A 22,000-nucleotide genomic window follows, 5' to 3' on the forward strand; every position below is an offset into this window, starting at 1 on the left:
CTCGAACTTTCCATTTAATGTTTCTGGACTGTGGTTCACCACAGGTAACTGAAGCTGTGGAGAACAAACCCACAGATAAGGAGGACTACTGTAAAGCCTTCCATGGGAGGAACTGTTATCACTTCCGTTTTACAGATGGGGAAACTGAGGCCCAGGGAAGGAAGTCCTGGCTGAGGTCACTCCGCTATTGGTGGTGGAATTGGGCTCAGACCTGGATCTACTTAGCTGAGGGGCCTGTGCTTTTCCCACGGGGTGAAGAAGGGCTTCCATGTAGAGCAGGGGAGGAGCTCCTGGGGGAACTGAGAGGCAGGGAATTAAAGGTGATTTGGGAGGAGAGTCCCAGAATCCAAGGAGCAACCCCCATCTCAGAGGGAACAAGGCTCAGGGTTGGAGATGGGGCAGGGATGTGGACAAGGGGTCCACCCAGACCTTTGATTCCCTCTCTGAGCACTTGCCTGGGTTGGAGGACCAGTGTGGGCCCCCCAGCTACCCACACCCCATGTGATACCAACTGCTCCTTTCCCTGAGCTTCCATGGGCCGTGGCCCATGCCCCTAGAGCAGACTGAGAGCACCCTCAGTCACTGCTCAGGTCTCTCTCACGACTGTGTCCTCCTGACGTCAGGGACACATCGCAGAGCCCAGCACCGGGCCTGGGTGGCCTGAGTCTGTAGTCACTGAATTGGGCCAAGTGGGATGCATTGGCAGGGGCTGGTGGCTGGTTCAGGAAGTCCCTTCAGCAAGGGGATTCTGCCTCTCCTGGAGCTGAGGGCAGTGGAAGAATGGCGGGCGGGGGCTGTTTTTTGATGTTGTCATGTGTTTGAGATGACCTGGCTTCCTGGGTCCAGGTCTCCTGAAGAACTCCTCTTCTCCACCCAAACAACAGTGCCCTCTGCAGCCTGGAGCAAGCAAACATCAAGTGCAGCAGGAGACTGCAAGGTTAGACAACAAGGAGGACTTCCAGTGAGGGAGCAGGAAAGCTTGCTTAGTTAGCGCTGCCACTCTGTAGAATGGGCTGCCTTGGATGATGATGAGGTTTGGAGCTGCAGACAGCAGAGAAGATCTAGGCCAAAGGGGAGAAATGGCTGGGGGTGGGGAGGGTGGAGAGAGACCAGGGACTTTTCCTGAGGGCCATGGTGAGAGGGGCAGACACTGAGAAGGAACAGTTGCCAGGAACTGTGGTTGACTGAGTGTGTGTGTGGGAGGGGGCGTTGGGCTGCAGGGTGGGGGGCCCTTGCTCAAGTGGCAGCTAAGTGGGAGGAGCTGGGGCTTCTGAGCCAACAGAGGTCTCCGAGTCTATTGGATGCTCCGGCCTGGGCTGGGGAGGGGGACCAGGCTGAGAGGAGCTGGGGGGGGCAGCATGGTGGGAAAACTGAGGACTTGGGAGTAGCCAGCCTCATCTGCTGAGAACAGCCCCACAGAACAGAAGTTGCTCTGAGGGGGCTGAGGCAGCACAGCCTGGGAGGTGGGAGGAAAGGGGGTGGGGGTGTCAGGAGGGAGAAAGTGCTGGGCACCGAGGTGAGGCCCGAACCACAGCTGCCCGACGCCTGCCTGGAGCCCTGGGCTGGAGGCGGCTGGATGGGTCAGACCCCTCCTCCAGGGTCCTCCTGAAGGTGGAGCAGCCTGGGAGGGCCAGGGGCGGGGAGGAGGCGGGAGAGGAGGGAGGGAGGGGCCGGGCCTCTGTCCACCGCATTAGTGCTGGTTGGAGGGAGAGGGGGGTGCGGAGCCGGCCAGGCCGCCTGTTCCCATAGCGAGGAGCAGAGCTTGCTGCCATGGCGGTGGCCAGGCCGGGGACCCGGGACCCCAGGCTCCCAGCCCCTTTCCTGCTGCTGCTGCTGCTCTGGGTCCCTGCTCTTGCCCTCCTGGCTGGTGAGTTGGAGACAAGCCTTGGGGGGACCTGGGGCAAGCTCTGTCTCCCAAAGCGGACACCCCAGGTCCTGGGGCTGGCCCTGTGGGTGTGGGCACAACTGTAGGGCAGGGGTGCAGGCCTGAGTTGTAGGATGCGGGGGAGTGTGCTGCTGTGGCCACTGGAACTTGTGTGGAAGTCAGTGTGTCCTGGGACTTGGGGGCTGTTACTGTGTGTCCAGGGGCTTTGTGAGGAGCTTTGTGGGCCGGCTGTGATCTAGGTAATGGGTGGGCTGTGTGCCCTAGGAGGGGTGTTGGGGCTGAGAGTGTCGGGTTGTGAGGCCTGTGCTGGGTTGTGGGGTGCAGGTGGGGGTGTGGTAAAGTTGTGATGTAGGATGAACTACCTGGTGAACCTGAGTTGTGTCTGAGGCTTTCTCAGTGTACTGGGCTGTGTCCCAGCGTGAGTTGTGGGGTATAAGTTGTCCAGTGGGTTGAACTGTATCATGGGGGCCTGGGGTGGGGGCAGCAGACCCAGCCAGTGGATCGGGTTGGAGAAGGGGAGGAGACCCAGGGGAGCTGGTCTCTGCCTACACCCTCCCCATGCCTTCACTGGGGGGCTGCAGGTGCTCTGTGGTCCCCAGGGGTGGCTGGGGCCTTGGGAGCATGGCGTCCACTGCTGCCCCCCAGGCATTCCCAGACGGAGCTGAAAGGGCTTCCCGAAGCCAGACTCCACTTGCCGAACCATTTCTGCTTTTGTCCAAGGGGACTCGTGTGTGAGGGCCTGGAATTCTTCCTGGGGGGTCTGGGGGACACTTTGTCTTGGTCACTATGGCTACTAGGGCCAGGCCTAGGATGTCCCCCACCCCCTGCCACTAAGCAGGCGGTGGCCTGGGCTCCACTGCAGCTGGGGAGTCGCCACCTCCTCAGGCTTCCAGGGTGTGGGGTCAGGTCCCCCTAGACCCCTTCCTCTGGCCTCTCATGGGGCCTGGCTCACAAAGCCTTCGTCGCCTCCCCCTCTCCGCAGGGCCCCTAGGGAGAGTGAGGACCCCATTTTGCAGTAGAGGAAAATGAAGCCCATGGAGGGATGGGGCTTAAAGTCGGGCCCCCCAGGCAAGTCTGGGGCTCATGAGAGGAGCTGGGGCCTGCTCTCTGAACTGCTGGACAAGAAATCCTGGTCTGTGGATCTGGTGCCTGTCCTCTGTCCTACAGTGTACACACACATACATGCATGTGTGCACACAAATGCACACCTGCACCTGCACACACATACACATGCTCGAGCACACACAAATCACACCTGTGCATACATACACACAAATGCACACACACATCTGTGCACAGGCGTGGCATGCACAAGGGCACAGACCACCTCATGAACAGGTGTCCACAGGCACACGTAGGCCCACCACACACACACCTACACCTGCCCCCACCAATGCGCATATGTCAACATGTGTGCACTCACACAGGTGCACATTCACGTGAACCCTGAGGCAGAGTGAACACAAAGTAGATGATGCTACAGAAGGAAACGGACTCACATAAACCCTCACCCACACATGACCCTGCTGGGGTCTCTGAGAGCAGCCTTTCCCCTGGAATTTCTGTGCAGGAAGCCCCCTCCCTGGGGATCCCTGAAAGCTGGGGTAGGGGCACTGTGGGCACGATTATTTCTGGATGCCAGTACTCCAGGCCTGACTGCAGGAGGAGAGGGCCGGGGACTGTATCACTTGAAAAGCAATTCCCATCCGAGGGCACGGAGGCTCTGAAGGCCCTGGGCCCCCACCTCTGCCAGGCCTGAGCTTGGCCCCTCCATCCTGAGCCCACACTGCCACAAAGGCCCTGATGGTTGCTAGGAGAGAACCAGGCATCTCAGAGTACAATGGGGCACGTTGGGCTCTCACATCCCTCCTGCTCCCAGAATACCCAGGGAGCCTGGCTGACAAAGGGGCAACGGGCCAGTCCCCAAGTCTGGCCCCTCCTCCAACCAGAGCTGGGTTGGGGCCTGCAGGACAGAGGCAAGGAGCAAAGAGCTACACACACATGTGGCCCAATGTCAGGATTTGCTGGATCGTCAGTGTTTGCCCCAAGTAAAGATTTGTTGACAAATAAATAATAGCATCAGCCACTACGTGGTCAGTGCTGGGCTACTGGACTCACATGGTCAATTTAATGGACTCACCACAGCCCTATGAGACCCTCAGTTTACTGAGGAGGAAAGTGAGGCCCAGAGAGGGTCAGTAACCTGCTCAGAGTCACAGAGCTAGTGGGTGACAGGATGTCACAGCAGACTATGGTACCAGCTGATGTAAAGTCACTTCTCTGTGCCTCTGTCTAAAGGGGACAAACTAGCTAACTCCAAGGACCATTACAAGACCTGATGAGAAAATGCCCTGGCTCTTCAACTTAGGTTTGGCATGGAAACCTCAGTTTCAAAGGAAACTTTAGACAGAAGCCAGAAGCCCACTGGCAGTTAAAGGTGAAATAATTACAGTGGCCTGTTGGGCAGCAGGCCGCAGCCCCACTTGCTCTGTCCGGCCTTCATGAGGAAGTGCCTCCCCGGCCCCAGTGTTCTGAGACCATGGTTTGGAAATGCTGGGATGTGTCAGTGCCAGGAACGAGGTAGGACATGAATCCCCAACAGTTATTGTTGTGGTTACTGTTATCAAAATTAGGCCTTTTAACCTCAGGGGTAAACATTTGTGAAAAAGTCTTCCAACTTTCCCGCCTGCACTTAGTCCTAGCCCTGGGGTGTACTGATGTGAGATGAACACCTCCCTTTGGCCAGGAGCTCCAGGTCTATGAGATCTGGGTTGCTTCTTTGTAAAAATTTTTCCCTTTGACTTTTAGATTATATCTTTTTATTTTTATTTATTTTAATCTTTACCCGAGGATGTTTTTATTGATTTTGAAGAGAGAAAGGAAGGGAGAGGGAGAGAAAGAGAAACATTACCTCTTGTACACACCCTGACAGAATATCGAACCCGCAACCCGGGTATGTGCCCTGACTAGGAATCAAACCCGTGACCTTTTGGTATACGGGACAATGCTCCAACCAACCGAGCTACACTGGCCAGGGCTAAGTCTATTTTTTAATTTACTTTTATTAAATGTATTGGGGTGATTGGTTAATAAAATTATATAGGTTTCAAGTGTGCAATTCTATGACACATCATCTGTATACTGCATCGTGTGCCCAACACCTAAAGTCGCTGGGTCGCTTCCTAAGAATATTCTCTTTCTCGCCTTGTCAAGACAAGAAGCTTCCCAAAATCCACCCTCAGGAAACAATTCTCATCAGTAGCTGGCAGTTATCACTAGGCCTGTTAGATGTGCCCAGAAAGCAGGAGTCACTGAGCACTGAGTGAGGCCTGAAGCCCAGGGGGATTGCTAGCTGCCAGGTTCTGGACAGACACGGAGGACTGCCCGCTCTGCTGGCAGATCCTGGAACCTCCATTCTTTTTTTTTAAAATTGATTTTTATAGAGAGAGAGGAAGGAGGAAGGGAGAGAGGGAGAGAGAGAGAACCATCTATCAGTTGCCCTACCCCCACCCCAAATGCGTCCTGACTTGGGATAGAACCCACAACCTAGGTATGTGCCCTGATCAGAATTGAACCTGCAGCCTTTGGTGTACAGAATGATGGCCCTACCAACTGAGCCACCTGGCCAGGACTGGAATCTCCCTTCTTATGCTTGTGCATAGAGACCCCTTCTAGTGCCTGGGGGAGCTGGCTGGAATGCACTACCATGGTAGCACAGGGTGGCAATTTAGAGTTTGCCAAGTGGAAATTTCACATGCCCTGGGAGGCGTGTGGGCCTCTCCGAAGTCTGGAGACATCTGCCTCTTAGTCTTTAGAGGGACGATCCTGGGCAAGTTTATGACCTCTGAGTTAGAAAAACAGTTTTAACAGCACCCATGTCTTCCGGCTTAAAGCAGTATACTAATGTAATAATAAATGCAAGATGTATAGCACAGCCCGGAGCACATAGTACGCACTCAGTAAACCGTTGCTGTTATTGTAATCCTGCCCTGTCCACGGAGAAATTTCCCTTCCCTTCTTGGTAGCTTGGGTTCTGGGCCTTCCCTGAGCTGGGCAGCAGGTTGGAGGGGAGGGGCAATGTCAGTTAATCCCTCCCCTGCCAGGTCATCCCAGGCGGCCTTAGAGGTCAGCAGGGATTTGTAAAGATAAGCACAGGCCCCTCGTCACCCTGGCAACAGGCCCCGCCCCTCCAGCCTGGCCCCTAGGAAGGCCCCTCCCCTGCCCTTGGGTCTTTCCCTCTCCTCCCCTCCGCCTGGGGCTGGCCTGGCCTCCCTACTCTCTCCTGGTAGACAGAGAACCAGAGGTCAGCAGTTCCCAAACCTCAAAGTGCAAAGGAATCCCCAGGGAGCACGCTGCAATGCAGAGTCTCCGGCCCGGCCCAGGGGCTCTGAATCTCTAGGCCTGGAGTGGGGCCCAGGAATGGGGATTCTTAATACAGGCGGAGGGGCCGGGGTTCTGGAAGCTGAGGGGAGGCCCCGCAGTAGGGAGCTCTGGGTTTGGACTCTAACCCGCCATGGGGCTGTGCTTCATCTCTGAGCCTCACTTTCCTCAGCTGTGGAGCAGGAGTAATAGTGCCACCCAACTCCTCAGGTCAAGATGAAGATTATCTGACGTTACATAGGAGTTATGGTTGTCCCTCAGTTGCAGGCTGTGGGTGCTACTGCATGCCTCCTGGGACAGGCAGCTCCCTCCCTCGGCCTGGCCCTGACAGCAAGAACTCCTTCCTCTCCACCGGCTCTGTCACTGAGGGCCACAGCCCACCTGTTCCCACCTTCCCCATCCTTCAGGCGCTGTGTACCCAGCCGGGTCCCACCCACTCTGAACCAGGGGCAAAGCTCCTGACTGGGGTGGGATCCCTTGGGCCACAGGGATGAGGGTGGCGCTTTGCTGGAATTAAATAGCACAGTACCCAGGGCCAGGGCCCTTCCCTGGAGCTCTGATTACTGTGCTGTCCTCCTGAGCTGGGTTGGATAAACAGACCCTGATCATAATAGCCAGAGTTCTCACTGAGGGTCCACTGGGTGCCAGGGCTTCACTCCTGTGACCTCGGTGGCTCCTTACAACACCCCACAAGGTGGGCAGTGTTTGCACCTGGGACCCAAGCTGCGCCTGTTTGATGCCCACACCTGTTCCTTCCATGAGAGAGCTCGATCCACTCCCAACCTCTTCAGATCACCTTCCCACCCCCATCACAGCATCTAGCCTTGGGGGACCTGGCTGTAAACGGATCAGCCACAGCCTCTCACTTGGAATGGGAAAAGGAAGGATGGGCTGCCCACAGGCCCCCCAGAGAGGCCCAGATACCCCTGCACTCACCCCTATGACCAGGCTTGGGGGAGGGGGCTGGGGATGAATGCCCCGAGGTAGTGAGAGGAGCAGTGGGCAGAGAGGGTCTGTGGACCCCATGGCCCTAGACAGTCATCTGGTTGGACAGCATTTGAGGCCCTCTGCTCCGTACCTGACCCTGGGTGAGCACTAACACCCCCAGTTTGGGGCTGGGAGTGAGGGAGCCCATGTTGAGCTGTCCCAGGTGCTTCAGGGTTGGGGTGACAGCTGGGTTTTCCCTTTGGGTCTATTTATTGATCAGTATTTCCATCTCCCTGTCCCCCATCTTGCCTGGCCCTGGCTGGGAAGGGTGGGGGTCAGCCAGTGGACAGCCCTGCCTTGTGGAATGTGGATGACGCCTGAGAGGCTGCTGAACCTTATCTGGGGGTCTTCACCGGGGTGGGGGAAGGGAGGTGCAGGGCCTGGTTAGTGTCTGGATGACAACTTGGCCGGGGAAGGGGCACCTCTCAGAGCCCCAGTTGGGGGGGAAGTTGCCTCCTTCTTGTGGACAGTCCCCTCCCCCATCACTTACTGAGTTCCTACAAGTGGGCACTGAGGCTCTGAGTCCTAACACATCCCGTGAGGCATGGACTATTAGCATTCTCTTTCAGACTGGGAAATGGAGCTCCACAGGAGAAATGACTTGCCCAAGGTTCCAGAGCTAGTAATTGAGCTGGGATCTAACCCAGGCTGTTTTACTCCAAAGCCTGAGTGAGTGAGTTCTTACTCCAGATTTATACAGATGGGAGGAAGGGAGCTCAGCAGTCCAGGCAGCACAGTGGCCAGAGCCAGGTGTTGTCAGCAGTTCTCAATACCTGCTCTGTACCCTGTCACCTTAGCCAGGCCGGCTGCTCAAGAATTTGCTGATGGGGGTACAGTGAGGGCCAGGGGTCCCGTGAGAAGTTCCCAGGGCAGCCAGGTGGGGTGGGGAGGGGGTGGGAAAGAAGGGCCTTGAAGCCTTCCATCTTCGATTTCACTTAATTTCACACAGGGATGGAGTTACCAGATCCCCAGCAGGAGTGGTGAAGGGGGCAGTGGGAAGAGCTCTGTCCTGGGCCTTCTGGGAGGGAGTGGGTCACAGACAGGAGACCCAGAGGATACCCCCTCCCCAGTGGGGCTAACACGAGTGGGCAGACCTGGAAGGCCGTCCCAACACTAACTTGCTGTGTGGCCCCAGGCAAGTCCTCATGCTCTCTCTCGAGCCTCAGTCTGACCTCTTGTAAAATGGGCATGACAGAGCCTGCTTCGAAGAGGCGCTACAGGAATGTGATGAGACTCTGAAGCGGAGCTCCCAGGGTCACTGCCTGCTCACCAATCCTGAGCAGAGAGCCTAGTACCCCAGGTCCTGTTTCTCTGCAATGGAGAGGCTCCTGAAGCTGGTCCCAGCTCTGGGTGCAGATGTGTGCAGCCTGTTGGGACCTGGCTTGTAGAGGCCCTGGCCCACTCTCCACCTTACTGAGTGTGAACAGACCCCTCTGCTTTCTGGCTCTGGGGTCTAGGGATGAGTCAGTGTGGGGCGGGGAGTGTCTGGTAGCCCCTGCCTATCCTGTCTCCTCTCTCTACAGGAACAGTGCCTCCAGAGACCCTGAGTGCCTGTGCCTCAGACCCATGCACTCCAGGGACTGAGTGCCAGGCTACAGAGAGGGGCGGCTACTCCTGCAGGCCCACAGAGCCCGGGGGCTGTGCCACCCAGCCCTGCTACCATGATGCTCTGTGTGTGCCCCAGGGCCCAGATCCTAGTGACTTCCGCTGTTACTGTGTGCCGGGTTTCCAGGGCCCACGCTGTGAACTGGACATCGATGAGTGTGCATCCCGGCCCTGCCACCATGGGGCGACCTGCCACAACCTGGCCGATCGATATGAGTGCCACTGCCCCCTTGATTATGCAGGTAATGGCCCTGCCTGTGCCCGGAGGAGGTATGAAATGTTGATCCCTTTGGCTCAGTGTGTGAAGGAGCAGATTCAGCTTTGACTTTAGTACAGACACCCCTCCTCCTCCCTTCCAGGCATCCTGGCAGCCCTCAGGTACAGCCACTCTAGTCCTGCTACAGAGCTGTTCCTTCCGGGCTGTCTGGGCTCCCTGAATGCCTCTGTGCTAAAACGTTGACTGTGTAAGCGCCAGCAGGTGTGTGCACACCCAGATGTGTGGTGCACAGACGCTCTGGGGAATGCTTTTTGGGTGAGATGTGAGTGGGGGCAGTGTCTGTGTGACTCACTTCTCTGCTCCTCCTTCCGTTCCCAGCCAGGCGGGGGAGGTTGGGATTCCAAGCCGCCTGGGCCTGGCTCTCCCTGGCACAGAGAGTGGGAGTGGAGCCAGGGCAAGAGGAGCGCAGGGTCACAGGGAGGAGGAGCTGTGTTTTGTGCTCACTGAGCCAGGAAGGCGGTAAGATTCCTGCTGGAGACATCTGGGCCCCTGGCCTCCCATGACCAATCATTCCCCATGACCAATCCCCCTTAGGGGGCAGGGGCAGGACCACTGGAATCTACAGAGACATGTGACAAACTCGGCAGTACATCTCCATACTGGGATTCCCCATCTCCCTTCACCTCCACAGCCTCCTCTCCCGAGGGCCACCCAACCCTCTGGGTGTTGCCTGGAACTGAGGGGTTACCCAGGACTTGGGCTTTCAGTTTTAAAAGCAAGGCAATGCAGGGAAAACCAGGAGTTGCTTACCCTACTCCAGCATCTCCCGCCTGGGTATGTTCCTCTCTGGAATCCATCCTTACACCCTTTTCAAAGCCAGCAGAGTGAGCCTTTTAAAATGCAGACAAGACCGTGTAACTCGGATGCTTAAAACTTTCAGGATAACCTCAGATCGTGTTACCTGACCCCCCCAAGGCCTGGCCACCCTGTACCCTGCCTCTCCTCCTCCACCCCCTCCTTATTGCCCTGCTGCTTCCTTTGCCCTGCCATGACCCCAAGCAGGTCTTGACCAACAGTCTCTCTGGAATCCAACTGCTGACACAGCCCCCTAGCCTAGCCTAGTGAACCACCCCCCACCCACCTTCAAAGGCTCTTCTTCCCAGAAGCCTCCCTGACTCCCAATTCCCCAGGCCAAGATCCTGGCTATTGCTTTCACAGAATCCAGTACTTTCTCATTGTTGAGCTTATCAAAATGAAAAATCAGCCCACATTTAGTTAACATTGACTTAATACCCATCTCCCGGGCTAGATGCCTGAGCTCAAGGGAGCAGGGATGCCTGTCTTGTTTCTAACCAGTTAGCATTCACCGCTGGCAGGAGAAGCACCTGCTGTCTGTGGGTCCTCACCTCCCCATCCTTGGAACTGGAACTGGTTTGGGCAGGTCTGACCGCGCCTCTTTGCCCTCCCTCTGCGTGACCTGCCACTGTCCGTGTCTCCGGCCCTGTCCAGGCGTGAACTGCGAGGTGGAGGTGGACCAGTGCGCCTCGGCACCCTGCCTGCACGGGGGCTCGTGCCTGGACGGCGTGGGCTCCTACCGCTGCGTGTGCGCGCCGGGCTACGGGGGCGCCAGCTGCCAGCAGGACCTGGACGAGTGCCAGAGCCGGCCGTGCGCGCATGGGGGCGTGTGCCACGACCTGGTCGACGGGTGAGCGGGCGGCCGGCCCGGAAGGCGGGAAGGCGGGAAGCCTGCGCGGTGGGCCTGGGGAACGCGGTGGCGGCGGGGGCTGCAGCCGAGTGCGTGCCCCGCTCCAGGTTCCGGTGCGACTGCGCAGACACGGGCTACGAGGGCGCGCGCTGCGAGCGGGAGGTGCAGGAGTGCGCCTCGACGCCCTGCGCGCACAACGCCACCTGCCTGGACGGCCTCGGGAGCTTCCGCTGCCTCTGCTGGCCAGGTGCGTGCGTCCGTGCGTGCGTGCGTGTGTGCGTGCGCGCGCGAGCGCGCGAGCGCGAGGGCTCCACTCAGGCGGGCGGGCCAGCGAGGCGGGGGGCGGGGTTTCCCGCACCTGTGCACGCGCGCCCTCGGTGAACCAAGCAGAGTGCGCGCATGTGGTTGCAACTTATCCGAGCTGATGTGCAAAAGGGCCAATCACAGCACCTCTCCCAGTGTTGCGAGGACAGGAAAGGCGTGATGCCCCTGCAGCCTTGGCGCACGGCCTGGCGTGTGCGTGACCCTATTCTGACCTGGGATGGCCTGGCGCCTGTGGCGTGGGGGTGGGGTGCGGGTGGGGTGCTGCCGGAAGGCTCCGCGTGACCTGACGTCCTCCTGCATGCGCCCCAGGCTACAGCGGCGAGCGGTGCGAGGTCGACGAGGACGAGTGTGCGTCGGGCCCCTGCCTGCACGGAGGCCGCTGCCTGCAGCGCTCCGACCCCGCCCTCTATGGGGGCGCCCAGGCCGCCTTCCCCGGCGCCTTCAGCTTCCGCCACGCGGCGGGCTTCCTGTGCCGCTGCCCCCCAGGCTTCCAGGGTGAGCTCCCTGCCCCCACCCAGGGCAGAGGGTCCGCCGCTGTCCACATGCACCAGGAGGGGTGCCGGGCTGGGTTCACGAGCCTCTCTTTGGGCCTCAGTCTCTCTAGCTATAAAATGGGCCCCTCCAGGTCCAGTCTGGCTCTGCGGGCACAGGCGGGAACCACAGCTGGGCCTCTTTCAGGGGACGACTGCAGCCTGGACGTGGACGAGTGCGCCTCAGGGCCGTGCCTCGGGGGGGGCCGCTGCCAGGACCTGCCCAATGGCTTTCAGTGTCACTGTCCAAACGGCTACACAGGTGGGCAGTGGGGCAGGGCAAGGTCAGAGTCCGTGGGTCTGGGGTGAGACGGTTCCTCTGGCTGATGCGTGGAGGCTGGATTGATGGGGGGTGAGGAAATTAGGGAGGAGGTGGGTACAGTGGCCCAGGTGGCAGCCAAGCTGGGATTGAGCTGGGACCTGGGCTTTCGAGGTGGGAATGGAGGGAACCAACCAGACTGAGAAATGTTTAGGAAGGACACTCTGCAGGCCCTGAGGGTTATCCAGGTGTAAGTGAAGGTGTCAGGGATGCCGGCTACATTTCTGTCCTGGGTGACACTGGGTGGAGGACAGTGAGGTCAGCCTTGTCCACGCTGAGTCTGAGTGTCTATGGAGCACCCCAGGAGGAGCCTGGGTGGGGTCCGGTGCCCAGGGGTGTGACCTGGGCTGGAGTAAGAGATGGGGTCAGGGGTGTAATTGGGACAGCTGGGGCCCCGGGTGGCGGAGGCTGTCGGAGAGAATGTGTGGAGCGATGGGCAGAGAGAACCCTACACGCCTGGCATCAAAGGGCTGGGCAGAGGCCCAGGGGCTGCAGGAAGCACAGAGGCACTTGGGCCAGGACAGAGAAGGGGGTGGGGATTACTGCGAGCTGGAACCATTGTCTGGAGAAGGGTGAGCTTCACCTTTGAGGCGCTGGGGCCTGTTGGGCGGGAGTTGGGGTGCAGAAAGCCTCGCCCTGCCTTTGGTGCAGCAGATGCATAGACACATAGACACCCTCCCACACGGACACTGGTGAACCCAAGGAACTCCTCACTCACTGTGTCCCTGCCCCTCTGGAATGCCAGTGACACCTCCCCCACACCGCCCACATTCCTGCTTAGGCACACTGCCTCCTCGCCCTGGCAGGGCTCCTGGGCGCAGGCTCCCCCGCCCAGGGGAAGGTGGTGGTGATCACCACCATCCCCTCTACCTTCACCCACTCAAAGACACTGGGGCTCAGTGTCTCCTCCCTTGGCTGGCCAACTCTCCTGGGCACCCTGAAAGCCTATCTGCTCCCGGGGGCTTGCCTCGTGGGTGTCTGGCACACAGTGGGTCCACCAAGCACTCCTTGCCTTTGAAGAGCATTCTCTGCACATTTGTTCCCCTCATCACAGCCCCATGAGGTGGGGGTTTAAGTCCCCATCTTATAGATGAGGCCATGGGGGCTTTAGAGAGGGAGTGTTGTCCCCTCCAGTTCCTCAGCGTCAGCAGGAGCTGAGCTCAGCTGATGGATGACAGCAAGGTCAGATCTCTAAGGTCAGGGACCAGGAGGGGGAACCCCGGCTGTGGCGCTGGGCTCCTTGCCACTGTCCACCCCCACCCTCCCTTTGGTTCGTGCTGGGCGTGGGGGAGGCCAGTGCCTGGCATTCCTGCGCAGGGTCTGAAGGAGGCAGCCAGACCAGGCTGGGAGCTCTGCTCCCCAGCCTCGGCGCCCGCCCAGCGCTCTCGGACATTTGGGGAAATGCAATGGGACTGCAGGCTCTGTGGACCTTCCTGGGGGGGCTGTGGCTCCTGGCAGGTATGGAGAACTGGGGCTTTGGGCAGGGGAGGTGGAGCTAGCTGTCCTCAGAAGGAGATGGCTGCTTGTGGCCTGAAGGGGCCAAGATTCAAATCCTGGTGGCTTCTTTGGGCCTAGCTTCGTTCCTCCAGCTGGGATACAGAAGCAGGGCTGGCCTTGGTTATTTTGTGGAGGCTCTGGATGAGCTGGGGTTGGGCTGTAGCCTCTTGACCCAAGCTGGGGCCAGAGCACCTGGCATGGGAGCTCCTGGAAGGGAGGGTGAAGTGACCCCTTCGCAGCCTGTAAGGGGGCCCTAGGGCAGAGGGACTGGGAGGTTAGAGCCTGGGGGCTACTTGGAGTGCCACAGACGCTTATACCCACTTGCTCCTCCTTTTCATCACTCTGTCCACAAAAGCCATGCTAGGCCCTTTGCTGGGTACCAGTGCCACACTCAGGCCCCTGGAGATCTCAGCTGGGCAAACATACTTTCAATACAGGGTTCTGGGCTGCTATGCCTGGAAGTGGGCAAGGAATTGGGAGTGACAAAGTAGCTTGGGGTTGGGAGTCAGAGAAAGCCTCCGAGGGGACTGGCCCTTTGAGTTTGGGTTTTGTAGGATGAGTAGGAGTTTGAAAGGCAGGGTAAGGGAGGATGAGGCATTTCAAGCAGAGGGAACAATATGTCAGAGCCCCAGAGGCAGGACTTTCCAGGAAAAGTTTGGAGGAACAGGCAGTTCAAGATTTGTAGGGAGCAGGGTTGAGATGTGAATCCCTGGTAGGGCCTATCCTGTGAGGAATCTCGAATGGCATGGTGAGTGACTGGACCTTGAGCAGCAGAGGACCCTGGCCAGGTTATCTTAAGAAACAGATCTCTGGTTGCTTGTGGAGATGGATGGTAGAGGGGGTTCTGAAGTCAGGAGGACTGGAGAAAGCTAGACTGTGGCCCAGCAAGCAGGTGAGGCAGGAGAGGTGGGGTGGGGTGGGGTGGGAGAAAAGGCAGATTGGGGAGTATTTAGGGGACTGAATCCACAGGGCATGAAGACTCACCAGACACAGCAGAGAAAGGGTTATCTTGGGTTCCAGCCTCCAGGGGCTTGAGGGGACGTGAAAAATCCTTTGGGAATTGGGAATTGGTTTGGTTTGTAAGTACTAAGGTCCCAGTCCCAAGAGGCATGCAGGTCTGGGTCCAGACTGTGGTTTTGGCCTTCAGTGCTGAGCCTTGGCCTGGTCTCTCCTGAAGGCCTGAAATGTCAGGAAGATGTGGACGAATGCCTGTCAGAGCCTTGCCTCCATGGAGGGACCTGTGATGACATCGTGGCAGGCTACACCTGCCGATGCCCAGAGGACTGGGGTGGGCATGACTGTTCTGTGCAGCTCACTGGCTGCCAGGGCCACACTTGCCCACTGGCTGCTACCTGCATCCCTACCTTTGAGTCTGGAGTCCACAGTTATGCCTGCCACTGCCCACCTGGTACCCATGGACCTTCTTGTGGCCAGAATACCACCTTCTCCATGGTGGCTGGGAACCCTGTGCGGGTGTCAGTAGCAGCTGGTGGCCCCCTGGGTCTGGCACTGAGATTTCGCACCACGCTACCTTCTGGTGCCTTGGCCACTTGCACTGATACCCATAATGGCTTGGAGCTGGAGCTGGAGCTGGCACTGGCGGCAGCCACACTTCAGGTCACACTCTGGAGCCACAGCAACACTGTGCTAGTTCTGAGGCTGCCAGACCTGGCCCTGAATGATGACCACTGGCACCGAGTGGAGGTGACACTCCACCAAGGGGTCCTGGAGCTTCAGCTTTGGCACGAGGGCTGCCCTGCCCAGCTCTGCATGGCCTCCGGTTCTGTGGCCCCAGCTCCTACAGCTTCCACAGCCACGCCACCTGCCAGGTTCCGCTCTGTCCAGCTGGGCGGCGCGGCCTTTGCAGGCTGCCTCCAGGATGTACACGTGGATGGGCGCCTTCTGCTGCCTGAAGATCTTGGGGAGAATGCCCTCCTGGGCTGCAAGCGCCGTGAGCAGTGTCAGCCTCTGCCCTGTGCCCACGAAGGGGTCTGTGTGGACCTGTGGACTCACTTCCACTGCGACTGCCCCCGGCCCTATAGTGGTCCCACATGTGCTGATGGTGAGAAGCGAGCCAGGTGGGCCCCGGGGCAGAGGCCATGCCTTCCCCCAGCCCACAGGCCTCATGCCTGGCGCCCTCTCTCCCTGCAGAGGTTCCTGCTGCCACATTTGGCTTGGGGGGCGCCCTGAGCACTGCATCCTTCCTGGTCCACCAGCTGCCAGGCCCTAACCTCACTGTGTCCTTCCTCCTCCGCACTCGGGAACCTGCTGGCCTGCTGCTCCACCTTACCAACGACTCAGCAGTTGTTCTGACAGTGTTCCTGAGTGAGGGCCAGATCCGGGCCGAGGTGCTGGGCAGTCCTGCTCTGGTGCTCCCTGGGCCCTGGGACGATGGGCTCCGCCGCCTGGTGAAGCTCAGCTTTGGATCTGACCAGCTGCAGGGCTTGGGGCTGCAGGTGCATGTGGGTGGGAGACTCCTCTCTGCTGACGCCCAGCCTTGGGGTGGGCCCTTCCGAGGCTGCCTCCAGGACCTACGACTCAATGGCCTCCACCTCCCCTTCTTTCCACTGCCACTGGGGAACTCAAACCAGCCCGGGGAGCTGGGCAGCAGGCAGTCCTGGAACCTCACCATGGGCTGTGTCTCTGAGGACACGTGCAGTGTGAGTGCTCTGGCAGGGGGTGGGTCCCTGCATCTCTGGGTTAGCATGTCTTTCTCCCAGTTTGGAAAGCACTCTGCCCTATGTCCCACTGTTAGAGTGGCAGTGAAGGACTCATTCATCTCCTCTTTGCCCAGCTGCTCTTGCCCTCTGGTGGTTCCCAGACCTCCCTCCCAGTCCTTGTCTGAGACAGACACCCTGACCCAGGCAACGGCTGCCTAAGCCTTTATGCAGGAACTGTGAGGAGGGAGGGGACAGGGACCCCCTTGGCTCATAAACAAAGCACTAGCCCTGGAATTGGAGTAGCCTGGGTGTGAACTCTGGCTCCTCTATTTACTGGTTGGGTGACTCAGGCAAGCAGTTTTTCCTCTCTGTGCCTGTTTCCTCATCTGTAAAATGGAGATGACAGTAACTTCCTCTCTCTTTGTGAGGAGGCAATGTGTCTGTAGTAGGTGCTCAATTAAGAACCACTGCAGTGATGGTTATGGTGGGGTGATGCCACCGCAGGATCGATCCAATCTCTGTCCTGATTCTCCTGCAGCCTGACCCCTGTCTCAATGGTGGGACTTGCCTGGTCACCTGGAATGACTTCCACTGCACCTGCCCTGCCAACTTCACAGGGCCCACGTGTGCCCAGCAGCTGTGGTGTCCTGGCCAACCCTGCCTCCCACCTGCCACCTGCGAGGAGGTCCCTGATGGCTTTGTCTGTGAGTGTTCGCCCTGTGCAGCCCACATGTTGGGTGCTGGACACCCAAGCTGGGTTAGATCCCACCCCTAACCTTAAGGATCATAGTAGACCAGGATGCCACCAGTCCCAGCCCAGTGTAGTTGGGCCACTGCATCCAGCAGGACAAGCTTTCTGGAGAAAGAGAGCATTCACTAGCTTTTCAAGATCAAATAAGACTCCCATGTGGCATAAGGAAGGACATTTCAGGGAGGGTAAGTAACATGTGCAAAGGCCCTAAGGTTTATAAGAACAATTGAAACACAAGTACAGGTAGGGGATGGATAGGTTGCCAGGGGATTTGAATGTTAGGCCAGGCAGCTCAGGACTTTTTCCCAGGGCAGTAAGGTGCCACCGGTGGGTTTTAAGTTGGAGAAAGACATGATTAGCATTTTAAAAAGCTGACTGCATTTCATTAAAATGCATGATCAACACTTTAAAAACCTGCATTAAAAAAAGATGACTTACTGCAGCGGAGAGTAAGCCTCAGTGATGAGACAAGGCAACTTGCATAGAAGGGAAAGGTGGCAGATTCTTCCAGGTCTGGAAAATTTGCCTGGTCTGCGCCCTGTTGGACAGGGTGGGCACGGTCTGGGGGTAGGGAATTGTGAGGGGGTGGAAGTAAAGGTGGGGCCGCAGATCCTGGGGTTAGATGATGGGCGGCTGTGCTTCCCTCTGCCCCCACCCCACCCCCTTCGATGGGCGGGGGAGTGGAGGCAGCAGATGGTTTCACTCGCGAGTTGGGGCTGGGGTGGGTGGGTGCCGGAAGGCCATCACCAACGCTCCCTCTCCCCGCAGGTGTGGCCGAAGCCACGTTCCGCGAGGGCCCTCCGGTGGCATTCAGCGGACACAACATGTCGTCTGGGCACACGCTCAGCGGCCTCGCGCTCGCCTTCCGCACACGCGACTCCGAGGCCGGGCTGCTGCGCGCCGTCGCGGGCACCCTCGCCGCGGTCTGGCTGGCCGTTCGCAACGGCTCGCTGGTGGCCGGAGTGCGCAGCGGCCGCGGTCTGCAGGGTGCGGTGCTGCCCGCGCCCGGGCCGCGCGTGGCCGACGGCGCCTGGCACCGCGTGCGCCTGGCCATGGAGCGCCCCGCGGCCGCCGCGTCGCGCTGGCTGCTGTGGCTGGACGGCGCGGCGACGCCCGTGGCGCTGCGCGGCCTGGCCGGCGACCTGGCTTTCCTGCGCGGCCCGGGCGCTGCACGCGTCCTTCTGGCCGAGAACTTCACCGGCTGCCTGGGCCGCGTGGCGCTGGGCGGCCTCCCGCTGCCCCTGGCGCGCCCGCGGCCCGGCGCCGCCCCCGGGCCCGGGGAGCACTTCTGGGCCTGGCCGGGAGCGCCGGCGCCGCGCCTGGGCTGCCACGGCGAGCCGGTGTGCGCCCCCTCGCCCTGCCTGCACGGCGGCGCCTGCCGCGACCTCTTCGACGCCTTCGCCTGCGCCTGCGGCCCCGGCTGGGAGGGCCCGCGCTGCGAGGCCCGCGCCGACCCGTGTCGCTCGGCGCCCTGCGGCCGCGGCCGCTGCCACGCGCGCCCCGACGGCCGCTTCGAGTGCGGCTGCTCCGAGGGCTTCGCGGGCCCGCGCTGCAGGTGCGCGCGGCGGGGCCGGCGGGGCGGGGCGGGGTGTGCGTGCGTGCGGGGCGGGGCGTGCGTGCGGGCCTGAGAGGCTGGCGGGGGGCCAGGGCCCGGGCCGTGGGTGGTGCAGCGACGCGAGCGCCCCGCTGCGGCAGCGCTGGGTCTGCGCTGCAGCCGCTGGCCTTCCCCGGGCTTGGGGCCCTCGCTGACGGGGAACACAGCCCCCCAGACTTGCGGGATAAAACACGGGGCACCCAGACCACTGTGAACTTCCGATGGACAGCGCTCCCGGCCGGGGTGGGAGGTGGGGAACCAGAGCCGGTCCGGGGCGGAAACCTTGCCTGAGGCTTTCCCGCCAGCCGCCGGCTGTTCGCCGCATTGGCCCGCGGGGGGAGGCGGAGCGGGGCGGCCCCTCGCTCGCTGCCTGCGAGGCCTCCCGCCGGTGGGCGAGGCCCGACCTCCCGCCCCCCCGCCCGCCCCACCCCAGGAGCGCCGGCCGCGTGGAGTTTAGGAACGTGCTTTTGTCCTGAGGAGGGTCCTTCCGTTTGTCAGCTTCTCAGACTGGACCATGGGGAAGAGCCCCAGCCTGGGTCTATAGGTTTATAGTCGGGGGTGGGGCCGGAGCAGGCCTGTGTCCCATCCCTTCCACCCCCCACACCGCGTCGTCACTGATGCCAGGGGCTATGGGAGGTGGGCCCTGAATTCCACAGATGACAGCAGGGGCTCAGGTGGCCTGTGATCAAGGGGTCAGGGGAGGGCAGGCCCCAGGCTCCTGCCCCGGTGCAGCGTCTGTGCTTTCTCCCCAGGCTGCCAGACGCGTGCAGCCCCAACGGCACCTGCCTCAATGGCAGCCCATGTGAAGGTGGGCCTCGGGGTGCCAACTGCAGCTGCCAGGAGGGCTCTTCTGGCCAGAGGTGGGTTTGGAGGCTGGGGCCTGGGAAGTGGCTGGTGAGTGCTGAGAGCTGAGCAGGGCAGGCAGCGTGGGGTACTCACCTTCTGAGTCCTCATGGTCATCACAGAGCCAGACAGTCCACCTCCGTCACTTTCTGGGGCTTCCAAGATCATCCTCTGCTCTGCAGCCAGCTCGGGGAAGTAGTTGTCTGCTGGTGTTTTTTGCAGCCCCTTACACAGGACCTGTGTCAGGGCCACCTGGGGGGGGGGGGGCTGTAAAGGTGCAGGCTCTGGGCCCGCTCCAGACAGGGAGTCAGCACCCCTGGACCTTTACACAGGCTCTCCGGTGCTTCTGGTGGAGAGCCATTCTCAGTCACAAAGGGGCAGAGGTGGGTGCAGGAGATGGACATGCAGCCTCCGCACCGGGCAGGGCCCAGCCAGACAGGGACGTGCATCAGTGAGCCTCGATGCCTGCGAGGGGGTTTGAGGAGCTAAAGAAAGCAGCTGGGGGAATAAGAGGCAGTGCGGGAGGAAGCAGTTTCCTCCACCCCACTCTCTTCTCTGCCTCCCAGGTGTCAGATCTCCTGTGAAACGAACCCCTGCTTGAATGGGGGCACCTGCCAGGCAGCTGGTGAGGAGTATGAATGTATCTGCAGCACACGGTTCTCGGGCCAGTTCTGTGAAGTGGTGGTGAGTTGCCCTGTTTTGGACTTTATGAGATGATGCCAGGCGAGAGGGGGGAGCTGTTCTTGGACGTACCTGGTCGTGGGGTGGGCAGCAGCAGGGGAGACTCCGGTTCCTTCTATGCCCTCCCCGCAGGAGACATTTTCACTCTAGGGAGAGCCTTGGGGGCCCCCACCATTCCTCTGGGGACTGGCAGTGAAATAGTTGGGCTCTGCCAAGTCCCATCTGGGACAGGATTTGGGACCCACAGGATCTTAGAATTCTGGGATATAGGTTGGGGAACATGGAGCCTGTAATCTCCAGGGATTTCGGAGCCAGGAATCTAGAGAAGGAAGATTCGAGGAGCCCAGGATTCTTAGCCAGAGTGGGCTCATTCGCTGCGAAGGCAGCCCCTGACCCCAGGGAGACTCAGCTGAGGAGGGGCCCACAGGCAGCTTGAGCTTGAACTCCCCCTGGCTGGATCCCCACCAAGGGGTGTAGCTGGCCCTGCAGGTGGACAGCCTGCAGTGAGCCCACAGTGGGTGCTGGCCGGAGGGGAGGTGGGCAGGGAAGCCTGGGCTGGAGCCTTGATCTCCACAGGCTTCTGGCAGCCGGGGCCATAAACCTGAAAATTCCCTCTGCTTCTGGGGACTGTTTCCTTTCAAGTGGAGCTTTTACAGCCTCTGGCTCCACACCCATCTTCCCAGAGCCTGAGGGAGATAATGGCTTCACAGCAACCCCAGAAGTGCCTGGGGTGGAGGCTGGTAAGGGCCCACTTTTATCTATAGCCTTGGGACCCTTCTCCAGGGCTGTGTGCTAGGGCTTGGGACTCAGGTCACAGTGGGCTGAGAGGCCTCTCAGGCCAGGGGGAGACCTGTGGCTCTGGAATCCTGCAGTTCTCTGATTCCGGGATTTCAGAATTCCAGCCTTGCAGAATCTTTGATGAGGGCCCCTGGGAGACTGGGGAGACAGAGAGGAGGCCCCCCAAAGCCTGACCTAGCCTCTCTGGTGGTGGTGGTGGTGGGGGTGGGGGCAGGCCCTGCCAGATTCTGAGTTCACCATCAGCCAGTCAGCCTCTCCGGCTGTTGCCTGATCCCTCCCACTTTGGGGTTAAGCTTGGTCTCCATGGACACTTTCAAACACCACGCCACCCTTCAGGATGGGGAGGGATCAAGTCCCCGTTGCCTCAAGTTGAATGAGTTTATTGTGGGGAGGAGGCAGCCAAGTGGCGAGGCTGGGCACTGAGGCCCACCCTGGCCAGCGACAGAAGGGCCCTGACTGGGATTTGAGGCTGAAGGACGGTGGCGTGGTGTTGGCGGCAGGTGGAGAAGTGCCAGTGCCGGCTTGCCACCCACTAGTCATGTGTCTGGGGAGGCTGGGCAAAGCCTGCTTTCTTACCTACTGCTTACCGAGGGCCTACCATGCAGGCACTGCTCTGGGCACTTCGGGGAGCACCGGGGAACAAAATAAACCAGGCTCCTGTGCTCCTGGAGCAGGGGGTGTTCTCTGTGCTGTTTCATCACGTGGGTGTGAGGCTCCTGTGAAATCCCACGCACTGCGCTTGGCTCAGACTGGGTGGTCAGTAAATGTCCTCTTTCCTCGCCAGAATCCCCTTGGAGTGGCTCTGACAGGTGGCTCCCTGGCACCTGCTTGCACCCGACCCCAGGGCTGGGTCTCTCACCACCTCCCAGGGAAGCCCGTTAGCTCTCACTTTCTCTGAGCAAGTCCTGTGCCCCCTTGGCTCTCTCCTCCCCTCCTCACGACCTGAGGCCTCCTTGTCGCATCTCCTGCAGAAGGGCCTGCCGCTGCCGCTGCCGTTCCCGCTGCTGGAGGTGGCAGTGCCTGCAGCCTGCGCCTGCCTCCTCCTCCTCCTCTTGGGCCTCCTCTCAGGGATCCTGGCAGCCAGAAAGCGCAGACAGTCAGCGGGCACCTACAGCCCGAGCCAGCAGGAGGTGGCCGGGGCCCGGCTGGAGATGGACAGTGTCCTCAAGGTGCCGCCCGAGGAGAGACTCATCTAGGCCTGCCTGGCCACCAGCTCCAGCACCC

General features: G+C 60.1%; 1 protein-coding gene across 3 annotated transcripts; it reads left to right on the top strand.

The window, feature by feature from the left end:
* The first annotated feature begins 1,770 nt into the window (after positions 1-1,770).
* CRB2 (crumbs cell polarity complex component 2) lies at positions 1,771-21,972 on the top strand. Of its 3 annotated transcripts, XM_087823230.1 has the most exons (14): positions 1,771-1,867; positions 8,776-9,099; positions 10,584-10,779; positions 10,887-11,026; positions 11,413-11,598; positions 11,782-11,895; positions 14,627-15,511; positions 15,601-16,109; positions 16,648-16,813; positions 17,629-18,415; positions 19,129-19,146; positions 19,207-19,314; positions 19,864-19,981; positions 21,748-21,972. In XM_087823230.1, the coding sequence occupies exons 1-14, from the start codon at positions 1,771-1,773 to the stop codon at positions 21,970-21,972; spliced, it is 3,873 nt and encodes a 1,290-aa protein (XP_087679356.1). The 3 variants fall into 3 exon arrangements, with proteins under 3 accessions (XP_087679356.1, XP_087679357.1, XP_087679358.1); XM_087823231.1 differs by lacking the exon at positions 19,129-19,146 and having other exon boundaries at positions 17,629-18,424; XM_087823232.1 differs by lacking the exon at positions 19,129-19,146.
* The last annotated feature ends 28 nt before the right edge of the window (positions 21,973-22,000 follow it).

The sequence above is a fragment of the Miniopterus natalensis genome, chromosome 12, assembly GCF_054644295.1.
Source record: "Miniopterus natalensis isolate mMinNat1 chromosome 12, mMinNat1.hap1, whole genome shotgun sequence".
NCBI lineage: Eukaryota > Metazoa > Chordata > Mammalia > Chiroptera > Miniopteridae > Miniopterus > Miniopterus natalensis.